Here is a 19,185-nt window from a genome sequence, read left to right as displayed (position 1 = left end):
TAATGTTTTCTCTTTGTATTTTTTGGGGTTGTTTAGACGTTATTAAAAATGTAAATACTGTAACCTTGAAGCTCCCACTAACCAATGTAATCTGCTATCTTATGTGACACGTTCTACATATGTTTATCCATTTGAGTTTCCTGAAATTCCATTTTTTGGTGACAGTTTTTGCGCATGCATATAGTTATTCATAATCTAACTTCAGTTTCAAAGAAATCAGCTCCCATATCACAATAAGGACAGTGCTACACTACACATAGAATTGTGCAAAAAAGAAAGTAAGTAGTTTGCCGTTTTTCACACAATCATTTTTTATTGTTTAATTTAATTTACTTTAGTTCTCTCATAATTTCTCTTTTTCTCTCTTGCCAGGCGTTCAGTATTTTCATCATCTTGAAATTGGAAAACACAATATCTAACCTTCAAAATTTTTCACGATTGGACTATCCATCAAAAGTTGCACTAATAAATAATGGAAGACCAATGCCTGAGCTTAAGGGCTTGGCTCAAAAAGAGAAAACCATGACACGGACATTCAAGATAGAGTGGTACCAAAGGAAAGAATGGTTGTGTGGCTGTGCTACGAAGTATCGCCTTTACTGCTTTTCATGTATATTGTTCTCCACTAACGAAAATGTTTGGACAAGTACTGGATTTGCTGACTTGAAAAATCTGTCAAGGGCCATCAACAAACATGAAAAATCCACAAGTCATATTCAAAACCAAATTAGTTTAAAAACATTTGGAAGTGGGACAAGGATAGACATGTCTTTGAATGAACAGCGGAAAAGAAATATCAGCAACCACAATGCTAAAGTGAAAGAAAACCGTGAAATTTTAAAACAGCTTATTAAGGCAACCTGCTATCTAGGCAAACAGGAAATAGCATTTTGTGGTAACGAGGAGGGTGCAACATCTTATAATCGTGGCAACTATGTGGAGCTATTACATTCTTATGCAGATGATGATGCACGTTTGGATACACATTTGAAGACATCCACTGTGTTTTCTGGATGTTCAAACAGAATTCAGAATGACTTAATTGAAGCAGTCGCTGATGTAATAAGAGAAGATATTAAAACGGAGATTGATGCAGCCCCATTTGTAGCTGTTCAAGTAGATGAGACAACTGATATAACAAACATAACAGAGATATCTGTAATTTTGCGTTATGTGTGTAAAGGGAGGAAACTTGTGAGGTGAAGGAGGCATTCTTAGGCTTTGATCAAGTCGTTGACAGAAGAGCACCAGCTATTGCAAATTATGTATTGGGAGTGTTGGAGAAAACAGAATTTATGTTTACCTGATAAATTACTTTCTCCAACGGTGTGTCCGGTCCACGGCGTCATCCTTACTTGTGGGATATTCTCTTCCCCAACAGGAAATGGCAAAGAGCCCAGCAAAGCTGGTCACATGATCCCTCCTAGGCTCCGCCTACCCCAGTCATTCGACCGACGTTAAGGAGGAATATTTGCATAGGAGAAACCATATGGTACCGTGGTGACTGTAGTTAAAGAAAAAACATTATCAGACCTGATTAAAAAAACCAGGGCGGGCCGTGGACTGGACACACCGTTGGAGAAAGTAATTTATCAGGTAAACATAAATTCTGTTTTCTCCAACATAGGTGTGTCCGGTCCACGGCGTCATCCTTACTTGTGGGAACCAATACCAAAGCTTTAGGACACGGATGAAGGGAGGGAGCAAATCAGGTCACCTAAATGGAAGGCACCACGGCTTGCAAAACCTTTCTCCCAAAAATAGCCTCAGAAGAAGCAAAAGTATCAAACTTGTAAAATTTGGTAAAAGTGTGCAGTGAAGACCAAGTCGCTGCCCTACATATCTGATCAACAGAAGCCTCGTTCTTGAAGGCCCATGTGGAAGCCACAGCCCTAGTGGAATGAGCTGTGATTCTTTCGGGAGGCTGCCGTCCGGCAGTCTCGTAAGCCAATCTGATGATGCTTTTAATCCAAAAAGAGAGAGAGGTAGAAGTTGCTTTTTGACCTCTCCTTTTACCGGAATAAACAACAAACAAGGAAGATGTTTGTCTAAAATCCTTTGTAGCATCTAAATAGAATTTTAGAGCGCGAACAACATCCTAATTGTGCAACAAACGTTCCTTCTTTGAAACTGGTTTCGGACACAGAGAAGGAACGATAATCTCCTGGTTAATGTTTTTGTTAGAAACAACTTTTGGAAGAAAACCAGGTTTAGTACGTAAAACCACCTTATCTGCATGGAACACCAGATAAGGAGGAGAACACTGCAGAGCAGATAATTCTGAAACTCTTCTAGCAGAAGAAATTGCAACTAAAAACAAAACTTTCCAAGATAATAACTTAATATCAACGGAATGTAAGGGTTCAAACGGAACCCCCTGAAGAACTGAAAGAACTAAGTTGAGACTCCAAGGAGGAGTCAAAGGTTTGTAAACAGGCTTAATTCTAACCAGAGCCTGAACAAAGGCTTGAACATCTGGCACAGCTGCCAGCTTTTTGTGAAGTAACACAGACAAGGCAGAAATCTGTCCCTTCAGGGAACTTGCAGATAATCCTTTTTCCAATCCTTCTTGAAGGAAGGATAGAATCTTAGGAATCTTAACCTTGTCCCAAGGGAATCCTTTAGATTCACACCAACAGATATATTTTTTCCAAATTTTGTGGTAAATCTTTCTAGTTACAGGCTTTCTGGCCTGAACAAGAGTATCGATAACAGAATCTGAGAACCCTCGCTTCGATAAGATCAAGCGTTCAATCTCCAAGCAGTCAGCTGGAGTGAAACCAGATTCGGATGTTCGAACGGACCCTGAACAAGAAGGTCTCGTCTCAAAGGTAGCTTCCAAGGTGGAGCCGATGACATATTCACCAGATCTGCATACCAAGTCCTGCGTGGCCACGCAGGAGCTATCAAGATCACCGACGCCCTCTCCTGATTGATCCTGGCTACCAGCCTGGGGATGAGAGGAAACGGCGGGAACACATAAGCTAGTTTGAAGGTCCAAGGTGCTACTAGTGCATCCACTAGAGCCGCCTTGGGATCCCTGGATCTGGACCCGTAGCAAGGAACTTTGAAGTTCTGACGAGAGGCCATCAGATCCATGTCTGGAATGCCCCACAGCTGAGTGACTTGGGCAAAGATTTCCGGATGGAGTTCCCACTCCCCCGGATGCAATGTCTGACGACTCAGAAAATCCGCTTCCCAATTTTCCACTCCTGGGATGTGGATAGCAGACAGGTGGCAGGAGTGAGACTCCGCCCATAGAATGATTTTGGTCACTTCTTCCATCGCTAGGGAACTCCTTGTTCCCCCCTGATGGTTGATGTACGCAACAGTTGTCATGTTGTCTGATTGAAACCGTATGAACTTGGCCCTCGCTAGCTGAGGCCAAGCCTTGAGAGCATTGAATATCGCTCTCAGTTCCAGAATATTTATCGGTAGAAGAGATTCTTCCCGAGACCAAAGACCCTGAGCTTTCAGGGATCCCCAGACCGCGCCCCAGCCCATCAGACTGGCGTCGGTCGTGACAATGACCCACTCTGGTCTGCGGAATGTCATCCCTTGAAGAGGAACGGAATGAAGTATCCGACAAGAGTCTAGAAGTTTTGTTTGTCTGGCCTCTGTCAGAAAAATCCTCATTTCTAAGGAGTCTATTATTGTTCCCAAGAAGGGAACCCTTGTTGACGGAGATAGAGAACTCTTTTCCACGTTCACTTTCCATCCGTGAGATCTGAGAAAGGCCAGGACAATGTCCGTGTGAGCCTTTGCTTGAGGAAGGGACGACGCTTGAATCAGAATGTCGTCCAAGTAAGGTACTACAGCAATGCCCCTTGGTCTTAGCACAGCTAGAAGGGACCCTAGTACCTTTGTGAAAATCCTTGGAGCAGTGGCTAATCCGAAAGGAAGCGCCACGAACTGGTAATGCTTGTCCAGGAATGCGAACCTTAGGAACCGATGATGTTCCTTGTGGATAGGAATATGTAGATACGCATCCTTTAAATCCACGGTGGTCATGAATTGACCTTCCTGGATGGAAGGAAGAATAGTTCGAATGGTTTCCATCTTGAACGATGGAACCTTGAGAAACTTGTTTAAGATCTTGAGATCTAAGATTGGTCTGAACGTTCCCTCTTTTTTGGGAACTATGAACAGATTGGAGTAGAACCCCATCCCTTGTTCTCTTAATGGAACAGGATGAATCACTCCCATTTTTACCAGGTCTTCTACACAATGTAAGAATGCCTGTCTTTTGTTCCCCCCTGCCGATATTATTATATCAAAATACCCAGATTAAATGATTCCTCAAGGCTAAATATGAATCGATTTAGCCCAGAAAAAGTCTACAGTCTTAATAAGCCCTTGTGAAGCCCTTATTTACGATCTTAATAAACATGGCTTACCGGATCCCATAGGGAAAATGACAGCTTCCAGCATTACATCGTCTTGTTAGAATGTGTCATACCTCAAGCAGCAAGAGACTGCTCACTGTTCCCCCAACTGAAGTTAATTGCTCTCAACAGTCCTGTGTGGAACAGCCATGGATTTTAGTGACGGTTGCTAAAATCATTTTCCTCATACAAACAGAAATCTTCATCTCTTTTCTGTTTCTGAGTAAATAGTACATACCAGCACTATTTCAAAATAACAAACTCTTTATTGAATAATAAAAACTACAGTTAAACACTAAAAAACTCTAAGCCATCTCCGTGGAGATGTTGCCTGTACAACGGCAAAGAGAATGACTGGGGTAGGCGGAGCCTAGGAGGGATCATGTGACCAGCTTTGCTGGGCTCTTTGCCATTTCCTGTTGGGGAAGAGAATATCCCACAAGTAAGGATGACGCCGTGGACCGGACACACCTATGTTGGAGAAATACAATTTCTTGAAAAGCTGGTAGCTCAGACTTACGACGGAGCCTCTGTGATGGCATCAGATCTTAATGGGGTGCAGGCCAAAATTAAAGAAAAAGTACCAGAAGCCACTTTTATACATTGTTATGCCCACAAGTTGAACCTGGTGCTCTCCCATTCTGCCAAATCTATACCTGAGTGTCAAGTATTTTTTTCAACACTTGAGGGAATGGCCACGTTTTTCAGTAAGTCAACCAAGCGCACTCAAGTACTGGACGAATTTGTGAAGCAACGTTTACCAAGATCAGCACCCACCAGATGGAGTTCACATTCCAGACTAGTGCATATGGTCAACATGTTCCAAATTGATCTGCGTGCTATGTTCCAGTTTATCCGACAAAATCCAGCTGATTGGGACAATGAGGCCTATAAAATGGCGAAAGGATATAATAGCTTTCTTTATAAATCATCAACCTGCTTCTTGCTAATGGCATATGAGGCCATTTTCCTACAAACTGACATACTCTTTCGTTTGCTGCAGAACAAACTGATGGATTTTGGATTCTGCTGTCGGCGAATTGATGACACTATGAAATTTCTGGAAAGCAAGAGACAAGAGTTTGACACTTTCTATGGGGAATTTGAGGAGAAATGCGTCAGACTGGGGCTGACAGATAACGAAAGAACAAGAAGTAGAGAGCCAATAAAAGATGTGAGAAGATTGTTTTACATTATAGACAATGTCACTGTTCAAATGAGTTCGCTTTGATAAATTTAGTGAGCATGAAATTCCTTAGTTTGGTCGATTGCACCAAACTGCTAGAGATGTCAAAAAATATTGATGACGAAAAATTTCAGAGCCTTAGACTAAAATGTGATCTAGTTGGATTGTATGGTTCTGAAGTTTTAAGGACTGAATGCAAATCACCTGGAGATTTCATGAAATTTTTGGCCAAAAACGATCTGATGCAGACTGTTCCAGAGGCTGTTAAACTACTACATCTTGTTCACACAATACCAGCTACAACGGCCTCTGTTGAGCGGTCATTCTCTGCTTTAAAGAGAATTAAAACAGACACCAGGAATAGAACTGATCAGGGACGACTATCATCCCTGGCAATTTTATCCATTGAGCGCAGAAGATTGGTAGAGTTTCATGACAAAGACAATCAAGGCTTTATGAATAAAGTGATTGAAAATTTTGTTTAAAAAGATCGCCAAATGGACTTTGTTTATAAATAAGGGAGCGTAGCCAAGCGATTCAAATAGAAAACAACTTTTGGTTAGATGTTAAAACTGTTGAATTTATTTATAAAAGTATATGTTACAGTTAAAACTGTTGAATTTATTTATAAAAGTATATGTTACAGTTAAAACTGTTGAATTTATTTATTAATGTATATATTACAGTGCAAACTGTAGAAGGTATTTATTAAAGTATATGTTAGTTAAAACTGTTGAATTTATTAAAGTATATCTTACATTGAAAACTGTAGAAGGTATTTATTAAAGTATATGTGACAGTGAAAACTGTAGAAGGTATTTATTAAAGTATATGTTAGTTAAAACTGTTGAATTTATTAAAGTATATGTTACAGTGAAAACTGTAGAAGGTATTTATTAAAGTATATGTTAGTTAAAACTGTTGAATTTATTAAAGTATATCTTACATTGAAAACTGTAGAAGGTATTTATTAAAGTATATGTTACAGTGAAAACTGTAGATGGTATTTATTAAAGTATATGTTAGTTACAACTGTTGAATGTATTAAAGTATATGTTACAGTGAAAACTGTAGAAGGTATTTATTAAAGTATATGTTACAGTGAAAACTGTAGAAGGTATTTATTAAAGTATGTTAGTAAAAACTGTTGAATTTATTAAAGTATATGTTACAGTGAAAACTGTAGAAGGTATTTTTTAAAGTATGTTAGTTAAAACTGTTGAATTTATTAAAGTATATGTTACAGTGAAAACTGTATAAGGTATTAAAGCATATGTTACAGTGAAAACTGTAGAAGGTATTAAAGTATATGTTAGTTAAAACTGTTGAATTTATTAAAGTATATGTTACAGTGAAAACTGTAGAAGGTATTAAAGCATATGTTACAGTGAAAACTGTAGAAGGTATTAAAGTATATGTTAGTTAAAACTGTTGAATTTATTAAAGTATATGTTACAGTGAAAACTGTAGAAGGTATTTATTAAAGTATATGTTAGTTAAAACTGTTGAATTTATTAAAGTATATGTTACAGTGAAAACTGTAGAAGGTATTTTTTAAAGTATGTTAGTTAAAACTGCTGAATTTATTAAAGTATATGTTGCAGTTCAAACTTTGGAATTTATTTATTAAAGAAAGATTTTAAAAAGAACAAAAGGTTTTGTTTTGTTTTTCTCTGAAGTTAATTTGCAATACAATTTTCCACTGCTGTAATATATGATCACACTATTACAACTTGCTTTATTTGTCAGGTAATCAACATATTGCAGATGAGCTGGTGCTTTAGTGAAATGTATCTTAACTGTGGTCCTCAAGTACCCCCAACAGGTAAGGTTTTCATTATAGCTGAACCAGCGCAAAAGTTAAATAATCATCTGATCAGTAACACCATGGTTAATAACATGCTCTCACCTATCAGCTTATTATTTAATCAATGCACTGGTTCAGCAAAAAAATAAAACCTGGTCTGTTGGGGGTACTTGCGGCCCGCAGTATATGTCTTTCTTCAGCGTAAAATATCTAGTGCCTCACCAGCCTCAGACCTCACCGCACATCACTGCCAAGGCCTATGATAAAAGGGTACACCATTCCTACTGTGAAACACGGAGGGGGATCGCTGATGTTTTGGGGATGTGTGAGCTACAAAGACACAGGAAATTTGGTCAGAATTGATGGCAAGATGAATGCAGTATGTTATCAAACAGAACACCTCATTTTCCACTTCTTGATTAGAGTTTGAACACTGCTGATTTGCTTTCTCAATTCAGTCAGTGCAGCACTGGATGAAAGATGCAAGGGTCTGTCAGGAGTCCAGAAACTCATTGACCTTTTATACACACACACTAATTATAAGCAAACAGATCACAGGTGAGGATGGTTACCTTTAATAGCCACTCAAACCCCTTTGTGTCAAGTTGTGTGCATGTTATCAGGCCAAAATCACCAGGGAATGTAAACTTTTGATCAGGGTCATTTGGGTAGTTTCTGTTGTCATTATGATTTAAAAAGAGTAAACACAGTTGATTGATAATAAATGGCTTCAGCCAAACACTAACCATGAGTAAAAGAAAAGTTTTTGTGTTATCATTCATATTCTCTGAAAAATGGCCAAGAAATAATAAATTCTGCAAGGGTATGTAAACTTATGAGCACAACTGTGTGTATATATATATATATATATATATATATATATATACACACACACATACACACACACACATATTTTTTCCCAAGACACCAGCAAATTCAAAGTATACCATTATTTTATTTATATGGCATGTGAGAAGTATACAACAGTAGGTTTGACCAATTATATTTTGACTACAATTTTAATAAACGAGTCTTAATTAAAACGATCTATAATTGTATTAGGTAATATTTATAATTTTTCTATAAAAATGATCAATTTAACAACCAAAGTAAAATTAAAATAAGCACCTGTCTCCTGGTAATCACTATGTTTGTGAAAGTTGTATGTGTGTGCTACACGAGAAAATAAAGGTATGAATTTTATTATCACTTCGTTCAAGTGCTTTCAATGTGCCAATTACACTATCTTTACAACAGATCACCTAGTATATATATATACACACACACATACATATATATATATGGTCAGTCATATAAGATGCACTCCATAAAACAAAATACAGCCACCAGGGTGCTAATAAACAATTCCACTATAACTTCCTCAAAAAGCACTCACTGGACTTTTTAGTAAAACTTAGCTTTTAATTCATATCCAAAGAGTAAAAAACATAACGTTTCAGAACCGGACTGGTTCCTTTGTCAAAAGTAAATCATGACACAACAGATTCTGCTTTTCAACAACTGATAAGAAAATCTGTTATCAAAAATACATAGAAAAGTTGTTTAAAATTGTATGTTCTATCTGAATCATGAAAGAAAAAAATTGGGTTCTTTGTTCCTTTAACGTTGTGGCTCACCCTGTACACCTTTACTCCTGGTCAATTTAAATTCCCTGACTATAATGCCCTCAACAGTACAGTCTTCTGGTATATTTATGTAACTTTGATCTACACATTATCCTCTACTTAAAAAACTTAAAGGGAAAGTCTACTCCAGAAGAGTTATTGTTTAAAAAGATAGATAATCCCTTTACCCATTCACCAGTTTAGTATAACCAACAGAATTATATTAATACATTTTAACCTCTGTAATAACCTTGTATCTAAGCCTCTGCAGACTAATTTCAGTTCTTTTGACAGTCTTGCATTTAAGTCAATCAGTGCCCTCTTTTAAGTAACTCTACGGGCATGAGCACAATGTTATCTATATGGAACACGTGAACTAACACCCTCTAGCTGTGAAAAACTGTCAAATGCATTCGGATAAGAGGCGGCCTTCAAGGGCTTAGAAATTAGCATATGAGCCTACTTAGTTAAGCTTTTAACTATGAATACCAAGAGAAGAAAGCAAATTGGAACGTTGTTTAAAATGACATGCCCTATCTAAATCATGAAAGTTAATTTTGACTAGACTGACCCTTTAATTTACACCAGGTTATCCCTTGGCTATTAAAACCTATATAGGGACCTGGATCTCCCAGGGATAACAAACACCCTGGGCAACCTCAGGCGCAGAGGGGGCCTCAAACAGCTCCAAATGTACACCTTCCAGAGGATAACATGTAGAAGTAAATACATTCTGGAATCTTTGCAAGGGGAATCTCTTGAACAATTAGTAAAAGAACCAACATGTAAAGGAACTAGATTTAGTACTGACAAATAGTGAGCTAGTATCTAAAGTGTCTGTAGCTCTACTGATTATCATTCTGTATGGTTTAATATTCAGGTAAAAGGTACTGTGCAACCATAATAAAACAAAAGTATTAGACTTTAGAACGGCTGATCTTTCTTACATGGGCAAATACCTAAATGAAGGGAAATTAATGAAAACTCTTTTAAAGGAAATACTTGTGTCTTACCTTCAGACAAACAACTTAGAAGACAAAGGACAGCATGGTTTCATTGCTGGAAGATCTTGTCAGACTAATCTAATTGATTTATTTGACCATGTAACTAAATTAATAGACCAGGGAGGAACCATAGATGTTGCATATCTAAACTTTAGCAAAGCTTTTGAAACTGTTCCACACAGAAAACTTATTCACAAAATGTATTGCCTAGGGGTAGGTGCCAAGATTGTTAAAGGGACCGTCTAATCCAGAATTTTTAATTGTTTAAAAAAAAAAAAAAATGATAATACCTTTATTACCCATTCCCCAGTTTGTATAACCAACATGGTTATATTAATACACCTTTTACCTCTGTGATTACCTTGTATCTAAACCTCTGCAGACTTACTCCTTATTTCAGTTCTTTTGACAGACATGCAATTTAGCCAATCAGTGCTGACTCATAAGTAATTCCGCAGGAATGAGCCCAATGTTATCTATATGGCACACATAAGCTAGCACTGCATAGCTGTGAAAAACTGTCAAAATAAACTGAGATAAGAGTCGGCCTTCAAGAAATATGAAATTAGCATATGAGCCTACCTAGTTTAACTTTCAACAAAAAATACCAAGAGAACAAAGCAAATTTGTTGATACATTGGAAAGTTGTTTAAAATTGCATGCACTGTCGGAATCATGGAAGTTTAATTATAACTAGACTGTCCATTTAAGTGGGTATAATGCTGGCTTAAGGATAGAAGACAAAGGGTTTCAATTAATTGAGTATATTTAAATGAGGGGGCAGTTACTAGTGGTGTTCCCCAAGGGTCAGTTCTTGGGGCTGTTTAACATGTTCATCAGTGATATTAGAAGTGGGCTTCAGGGGTAGGTGTGCTTGTTTGCTGATGATACAAAAATTTGCAAAAGAGTTGGTCCAGGAGGGGTGGATCAAATGAACAGCAATATTAAAAAAACTGGAGGAATAAGCAAATAAATGGGTCCCAAAAACCCAAAGGCCAATTATAGTCTCAATGAAACATTACTGACTGCAACTAAAGAGGAACAAGACTTGGGAATTATTATTTCAGATTATTTAAGGTTTGGTACACAATGCAGCAGTGCAGACAGTAAGGCCAGTTGAATACTTGGTTGCATTGGAAGAGGTATTAGTAGCAGAAATCAAAAGGTTCTAAACCACTTTATAGATCAATTAGTTAGGCCTCATCTGGAATACTGTGTACAGTTCTGGAGACCATATCTCCAGAAGGATATAAATAAACTAGAAACTACCGTCAAATTCTGTTTTATGTTTATCATCTGCACTCTAGATATTATACGAATGACAACTATATGTTTTCCTCCGCACTTAAGCTTTGATTTCCTTTACTATACATTTTCTGATGAGTAACACAATTTCCTTTTAGGGTAAAATATTTCCAACATTCAGAATATGAAAATGCATTCTCTTCTTATGAATTTTCTGATGTGCAATGAGATTTGATTTACGGTTAAAACATTTTCCACATTCAGAACATGGAAATTCTTTCTCCCCTGTATGAATTATCTGATGTTTAATAAGAGATGATTTCCAAGTAAAACATTTCCCACAATCAGAACATGAAAATTCTTTCTCTCCTCTATGAATTTTCTGATGCTTTATACAATATGATTTGAGAGTGAAACATTTTCCACAGTAAGAACAAGGAAATGCTTTCTTTCCTGTATGGATTTTCTGATGACTACTAAGAGATGTTTTCAGAGCAAAACATTTTCCACATTCATTGCAAGAATATCCTTTCTCCCCCGTGTGAGTTGTCTGATGTCTAATAAGAGTTGATTTCAGAGTAAAACATTTCCCACAGTCAGAACATGAAAACTCTTTTTCTCCAGTATGAATTTTCTGATGCCTAAAAAGATCTGATTTCAGAGTAAAACATTTCCCACAGTCAGAACATGAAAATGCTTTCTCTCCTGTATGGATTTTCTGATGGCTAATAAGATTTGATTTTGTTGTAAAACATTTCTCACATACAGAACATGAAAATTCCTTCTCTCCAGTATGAATTTTCATATGGTCAATAAGAGATAATTTCCTGGTAAAACATTTTCCACATTCAGAACATACATTTTCTCTGTGGCTTTGATTTTGAAGATTGAAAGAAGCATCAACACTCTGACCAGAACTAGGATTACTGTAGATTGTGAATTCACCTGTTAATAAGAAATACAATGGGAATAGTATTATTTACCAATGACATAACTAGAAATTATCAACCAAATATAAGTAATTTCTATATGTTGGTCCATACCCTGTGTAATACTTACCGGCGAGACCCCCTCTCCAGAGGGGCATAGACAGAACCGTCCACACCCCTAGTTACCTTATAAAGGTAGCTTAGAGAAACTACCCCTTCCTCCTACTAGTGAGATTCAGCCAAAATAGGTGAACCAGATAACAGGGAGGGAGCCTGGTAAGTATTACCCAGGGTTTGGACCAAGATATAGAAATTGCTTATATTTGGTTGATAATTTCTAGTTATCTTGGACCCCTGGTAATACTTACCAGTGAGAGAATAGAAAGCAGTAAATGCAAGAAAGGGTGAAAAAGAAAGAAAAACATGGGACACCAAAAAATAATAAATGCAATAAATACAAAATTTTATTAAGTAATTATTTTAGAAAAAATCTTTCAACTAAATCTAGCAGCAGCTGACTGGTGAATATCAAGTTTATAATGAGACGAAGGTATCATATGGCTTCCAAACTGCCACCTGACAGATCTCCTCTAGTGTAGCATCTGTTTGAAGAGCCCAATAAATGCCATAAGCCCACCAGGTACCTGTTACCCTTTTTGTCTTTAAGTTCTGGTGATAGTCTGAACAATTCAGACAGAAATTGTAGATCTTGAAGAGCTTGACGAGATGTGAAGACATTAAGCCACATCCAAACAATACAATAGTTTTCATTGAGAGTCTTGTTTCCCTGGACAAAATGAAGGAAGCACTATATCCTGATCTTTATGAAAATCAGATACCACCTTATGAAGAAACTCAGAAACTGTACGAAGAACAACTTTGTCCTAATGGAAGACAAACATTTGCATGACTAAAAAGGGCCTGAAGTTCAGATACCCGCCGTACGGAAGTAATGGCCACCAGAAATACAGTCTTCAAGGTAAGAAACCACAAAGAAATTTATTGTAAGGGTTCAAATGGTGAATCCAAAAGGAATATCCCCAGATGGTATAATCAATCCGACAGAAGGATGGATATGGGCCAAAGCTTGAAAGGCCAAAGGGTCTTGAGCCCATTTGGTTCCCAAAATTTAAGATATCATAGACACTTGAACCTTGATGGTTCAACCTTGAAAGAAAACCACAGTGAAGAAAGTCGAATATGGAATTTGGAAAGTAGCTGAAGAGATATTATGAACAATCATTCAGGAAGAAAAAAAGTGTCCCATATTCTGTAATAGGTCTTGGAAGTTGATCCCTTCTGGGCTTGAAGAAGTGTCTGAATAACAGGAGCTTAAACATTTAATTGAAGTCTGGAGATATCAGCAACCATGCCGCAAACCTGTGCTGTGGATTTGAGTGAATCACTGGATCTGACTAAACATGTCGCAAGAGGCCAGAAGGTGCCATGGAGGACGAACTGCTAGTCTGTGAACCAGTGGAAACCAAGGCCTGCGAGGCCAAAAAGGAAGAGTGACAATGAAGGTTACTGTCTCTTGTAGAATCCTCTTCAGTAGTTGTGGAATGAGAGGAATCTGTGGAAATACGTATATTAGACTGAAAGGCCACTCTTGAACAAGGGCATCTCCCTATAGGCAAGAAGTGTTGGATTGCGGGTGAAGAACTTTGGAAGCTGAGGATTCATGGAGAAGCCATTAGGTCTGTTTAGCTGTCATCAGAGAGACTTGACTTTTGCTCAAGAAATCTGCTGTGACATTCTCTGTCCCTGTAATATGAACTGCAGAGAGAAGCTGGATGTAAAACTCTTTGAATTTGTGAACCCCCTTGATACTGGAGGTAAGTTGTTGCTGTTTTGTTGTCTGAATGAATCTTCACAGCCTTTCCCTTTAGAAACTTCTGAAAAGCATGGTGTGCTAAAAGAACTGCTTTGATCTCTAGAATATTTGATGGAAGAGAATGGATCTGCTTGTTCCAAGTCCCCTGAGAAAATTTGTCTTGACAAAGAGCTCCTCAACCGGATTTACCGACATCCTACTGGACAATAATCCAATCTGATTCTTGAAGAGGAAGTCCCTAGGACAGATCTTTGACTCGAACCATCAATGAAGAGATTTTCTCAAACTCTCTGGAAACGTCATCTGTTGAGACAGATTGCCGCACTTCTTGAATTTCTGAAGAAAATGTATTTGAAATGGTCACATTCTCCATCTTGCTCATTTCACCATGTGGCTTACAGAGGCCAAATAAAACAGAAACTTCATCCACAGACAGCTTGTTAGCTGTCTGACATGACAAACACTTTGGAAATACTATCTTAGGAACTGGATACGATCTCTTGAAAGAGAGACAATCCCTTTTAGAGTGTTGAAGCGAGCACCCAGGAACACTAGGTCTTTTCTAGTAAATATATATTCCAACTGTGATCTTGAAGAAACTGAAGAAAAATTTCCCTGTGAACACAGGCCTGCTCAAAAGAGTTTGCTAGAAGAAAGATATCGTCCGTATAGTGAGTGACAAACAATACTCTTACATGCAATTCTGTCATGAGAGGAACCAAGACCTTTGTGAAAACCCTTGAAGCGGTAGAAATTCAGAAGGGAAGCGCTGAAAACTGAAAGTGGTGGCCTCCAACAGAAAACCTGAGGAACTTTCTGTGAGACTCTGCAACAGGAGCTTGAAAGTAAGCATCATTGAGGTCTGCAGATAGCAAATAAGCCTTTGGAGGAATGAGACTGAAGACAGAGAGAACAGATTCCATCTTGAATTTCTTAACTTTCAGAAATGTATTGAGAACCCAAAGATCCAGAATTGGTCTCCAGGATTTGTCTTTCTTGCTTATCAGAAAAAGAGGTGAGTAAAACCCCCTGCCTTGTGTAAACAGGAATCTCTTGAACAACACCTTCGCTCAAGAGCTTGCTGATAAATTTGTGAATAGCCTGTAATTTTGCAGGATCTCTGGGGAGTGGAGAATTAACCAAGGAAGGAAGACATAGTTTCCAGATGGGATCCTGTTTGGAGAAGCCCAAGGACCCATCTTTGAAGTCTTCCTCCAAGCAGAAAGGTTTGGAACTGCACACCACCATTGCTTCTTGGATTGAAAGGAAGGAAAGGACTTACCACAGCCTCTAGTCTGAAAACTAGACCTGCCCTCTTGTGAATGAAAGGCCATGAAGAGGCCTTGAAATTTTGATATTGCGTGTATTGTGTGTGAGCATAAGAGGGACCCCTTCGACCTCTATAAGCCTTTGGAAGAAAAGGGCTCTTACCTCCTGTTCTTAGATATCAAGAGATGTTGCAAGAAGGGGTTAATACTGGAGCTATATACCCTCACTCTTTGCCCGTCACAAATTAGGCCCTCTCCCCAAATGGCCTAAGGGAATGTAAAATGGTAAAGTTGGGTAATTGGACAGGGGCTCACCAGAGCTGGAGCAGATAGTTATATTGAAAACACAGTGGCACAAGTTGTATGAAAGAAGTGCATAATCAAAATTTAAAGATGTAAAAAATGCATAGTGGTTATTTATTATAAGCAGATAAAAATAAATCTCTCAGAGGTACATAATCTCAGACATCTAGAAGTACATAAAAAACAATACGGTATATAACAGTTGAGGTATAAAATAAATATCACATATACCACATATAAAAAACAAAAGTCTCTAGGTATCCCTAAAATAAAACATAGTATCTTATAGCCTTTGCTAGACAAGCTTGTGGTAATGTAGAATCAAACAGAAAGTCTTGTTGCCTATGCTAGACAGGCTAGCGGTTAACCAGGGTGATAAGTCTGTGCTAAAAAAAGCGTATAGGGAAATGAAGGTACCGAGTGCTGATCGGTCCTATAACTCTCCCGCCTACCGTGTTCTATAAGTTTCCTGGGGTAGGTTGGATGTGGGCATTCTCCATTAAGCCCAGATCCGATTGTTAGAGTATGAGGAAAAGAAATTGAATCGTCTTATGTCGGTGACAAAAACCGACTATTGCTAGGTCATGTTATTTGGAATCCCACGTCATAGAATTTCAAACAAGGGGAATCCTTGGAATTCTTGACAGATGTTTACAGCTGATTCAGCTACGGCCTGTGCGGCGGAGAAACTTTGTATCTCGTGATGTGCAATTCTTTGAAAATTGGTGCAGTTCACACCTCGCAGTATATAACTGGTGGTGGCGTCTTACAGAGTGTTTGATAAACAACTCCTCCTGTCTCCTTTAATCTACGCATTTCACCCATCAAGATCTGAAGTAGAGTGTCTAGTTGTGGTCTTAAATACCTTCCCCCTTTCTTTGGTTTGGAATTTGAATACTGAGCAGTAGATTTTTAAGGTGGTATTTCCTAAGTGTCAGTGTTGTGACTTTTCTTAGGCTTCACAGGGGAATATTCACAAGATATGCATAACATAAGACATCTCATGGATACATTTTTCATTATGTGATATTGAGGCATGTATAAGAGACAGAAACCATAAATTTGCATCTATGGTTTTACAAGGGTAGAATACAGTAATAGTCTGCATTAATCACAACATATATTGATAAATATTTTTACTAGCATTGCTTATGTCAGAATGAAGAAAATTACACTGTGTCTTGAATATTACACTAACTGAAAAGGTGATAATGAATTAGATGTGTAAAAAATAGATCAAAAATAGAGTTTGTGATATTGCGGTATTACCCGGAACATTGCAAGAATATTTAAGTAAGTCTGAGCTCATTCTTAGATTTTAGTGAAAAATACATTCTGTAGTGACAATATAAGGTTTTTATTATAAATTGGTACGTAAAAAATAGGTTTGTGTCAATATTCCGATATTGGTTCAAGTACATTGGCTAATCTAAGTTAATGTGATTCTTACATGGGTGGCATTGTCATCAACTTCTTGAAAATGTTTGTATAGATGTGTGTCTTTTTTTACCCTCGTCTATGATGTATAGGTGTTCCCTAATTCTCTCTCTAAATGTTCTTGAGGTCTCTCCAATTTATTCGTTTTTACATTTGCATTCAATAAAATATATGACCCCTTTATCTGTGCATCTGATGGTGTCTTTGATCTTAAACTTTTCCCCAGTGGAAGTTGATGTGAATTCTTTTACTTTCTTACTGTAATGGCAAGATCTGCAACAGAAACAGGAGAAAAAAAAACTACTTCTTTCCATAAGAGATCTAGTTGTCTTGCATGGTTTTGCTTGTTTTTTAACTAACTAGGAGCGAGGATGTTTATTAGGTTCTCAGACATCTTATAAATGAATGTGGGGTTTATTGTCAATTTGTCACCTATTATGGGGTCTTCCCTAGCTATGTGCAGGTGTTTTTTTTATCATTTTTTCTAGACTCCTATATTGACTACTATACTTTGTTATGATGGGCACTTTAATGGTGTCTTCTTTCTCTGTTATGTCTTTTACTCTTTTATCTTTGTACTTTAGTAGTTCTTTTCTATCAGTTATTTTTGCACCATTGTATGCTTCCTCAATTATTCTTTGTTCATACCCCCTTTCCTTGACTCTCTCTTGGAGAAGGTTTGCCTGTTCTTCATATCCTAAAAAAGTGGAGCAATTTTTTATAACTCTCAAAAATTGTCCCTTGTGGATGTTATTTTTCCATCTGTCTAGGTGGCAACTTTTGGAGTGTATGAAATTGTTAGCGTCAAACTTCTTCAAAAAAGTTTTTGTCTTAAAGGGTCATGATACCCAATTTTTTTCTTTCATGATTTAGAAAGAGCGTGTCATTTTAAACACCTTTCTAATTTACTTCTATTATCTAATTTGCTTCATTTTCTTGATATCACTTGCTGAAAAGCATATCTAGATATGCTCAGTAGCTGCTGATTGGTTGCTGCACATAAAGGCCTTGTGTGATTGGCTCACACATGTACATTGCTATTTCTTCAACAAAGGATATCTAAAGAATTGAGCAAATTAGATAATAGGAGTAAATTGGAAAGTTGTTTAAAATTGCATGCCCTATCTGAATTATGAAAGTTTAATTTTGACTAGACTGTCCCTTTAACTGTTTGGTTGATTATTATAATGTCTAGGTCTAGAAAGGAGCTCTTCTCCTTACTGTATTCATATGAGAAAATAAGCCCACTATTGTTACAGTTCATTTTGGTGAAAAAGTTGACTTAAGTGTTTTCATCCCCCTTCCAAATTATTAGAATATCATCTATATATCTTTTATAGAGCATGAGGTTCTCCACCAAGCCACACATCTCTAGGTTTTCCCAGAGACCCATAAACAACTTTGCATAGCTTGGTGCGAACCTCATGCCAATAGCTGTTCCTTTGGTCTGAAGACATAGCTTTTCATTAAATGAAAATACATTGTTCTCTAATATGAATTTAATACTATAAAGAATAAATGTTTTCTGTTCGGGTATTATTTTAGAGTCCCCTAAAAGGAAATGGGATACAGCTTCCAGCCCTAGCTCGTGTTGTATACTGGTATATAATACGGTAAAATCACAGGTTGCAATGAAGAAACCTTCCTCAAAGGCTATTGGCTCTATGAGTTGTATCACTTGTGTGGAGTCTTTAAGATATGATGGCAAGATTTTAACATAAGTCTGCAAAAATCTATCCACATATTGCGATAGATTACATGTTAACGAATCAATACCTGAAATTATGGGGAGGCCTGGTGGATTAGATAGATCTTTGTGAATCTTAGGCAGAAAGTAAAATGCCAGAGTTTTGGGGAATTTGGGATTAATACATTTGAATTATTTTTTGTTCAATATATCTGTTTCTTTAGCTTTTTCAATATGCAATCTTAAAATAATTAGATTTGCTCTCTGAGGGTCCATTTTAAGTTCTTTGTATGTTGTTGTATCTTCTAGTAATCTGTTTGCTTCTTTAAGATAGTCTTCTCTGTTCAAAACTACCACCCCCCTCCTTTGTTGGCAGGTTTGATAATAATATTTTTATCATCCTGTAGGTTTTTAAGACGTCTTTTTCAGATTTGATGAGATTGTTTAGCATTTTCTTATTGGTATCACATCTTTT

The 19,185-nt window shown here is 37.3% G+C and overlaps 1 protein-coding gene across 1 annotated transcript in view; it reads right to left on the bottom strand.

Annotated features, from left to right (window-relative positions):
* Nucleotides 1-8,313: 8,313 nt before the first annotated feature.
* LOC128658034 (oocyte zinc finger protein XlCOF6.1-like) overlaps nucleotides 8,314-19,185 on the bottom strand; it is a 71,440-nt gene continuing 60,568 nt past the window's right edge. The window contains exon 5 of the mRNA XM_053712481.1: nucleotides 8,314-12,197. Within this exon, the coding sequence (XP_053568456.1) occupies nucleotides 11,407-12,197 (791 nt within the window). The 3' untranslated portion in view covers nucleotides 8,314-11,406. The remainder of the gene's footprint in view (nucleotides 12,198-19,185) is intronic.

Source organism: Bombina bombina, chromosome 4 (genome assembly GCF_027579735.1).
Source record: "Bombina bombina isolate aBomBom1 chromosome 4, aBomBom1.pri, whole genome shotgun sequence".
Classification (NCBI taxonomy): Eukaryota; Metazoa; Chordata; class Amphibia; order Anura; family Bombinatoridae; genus Bombina; species Bombina bombina.
This window is presented reverse-complemented; position numbering and strand designations above follow the sequence as displayed.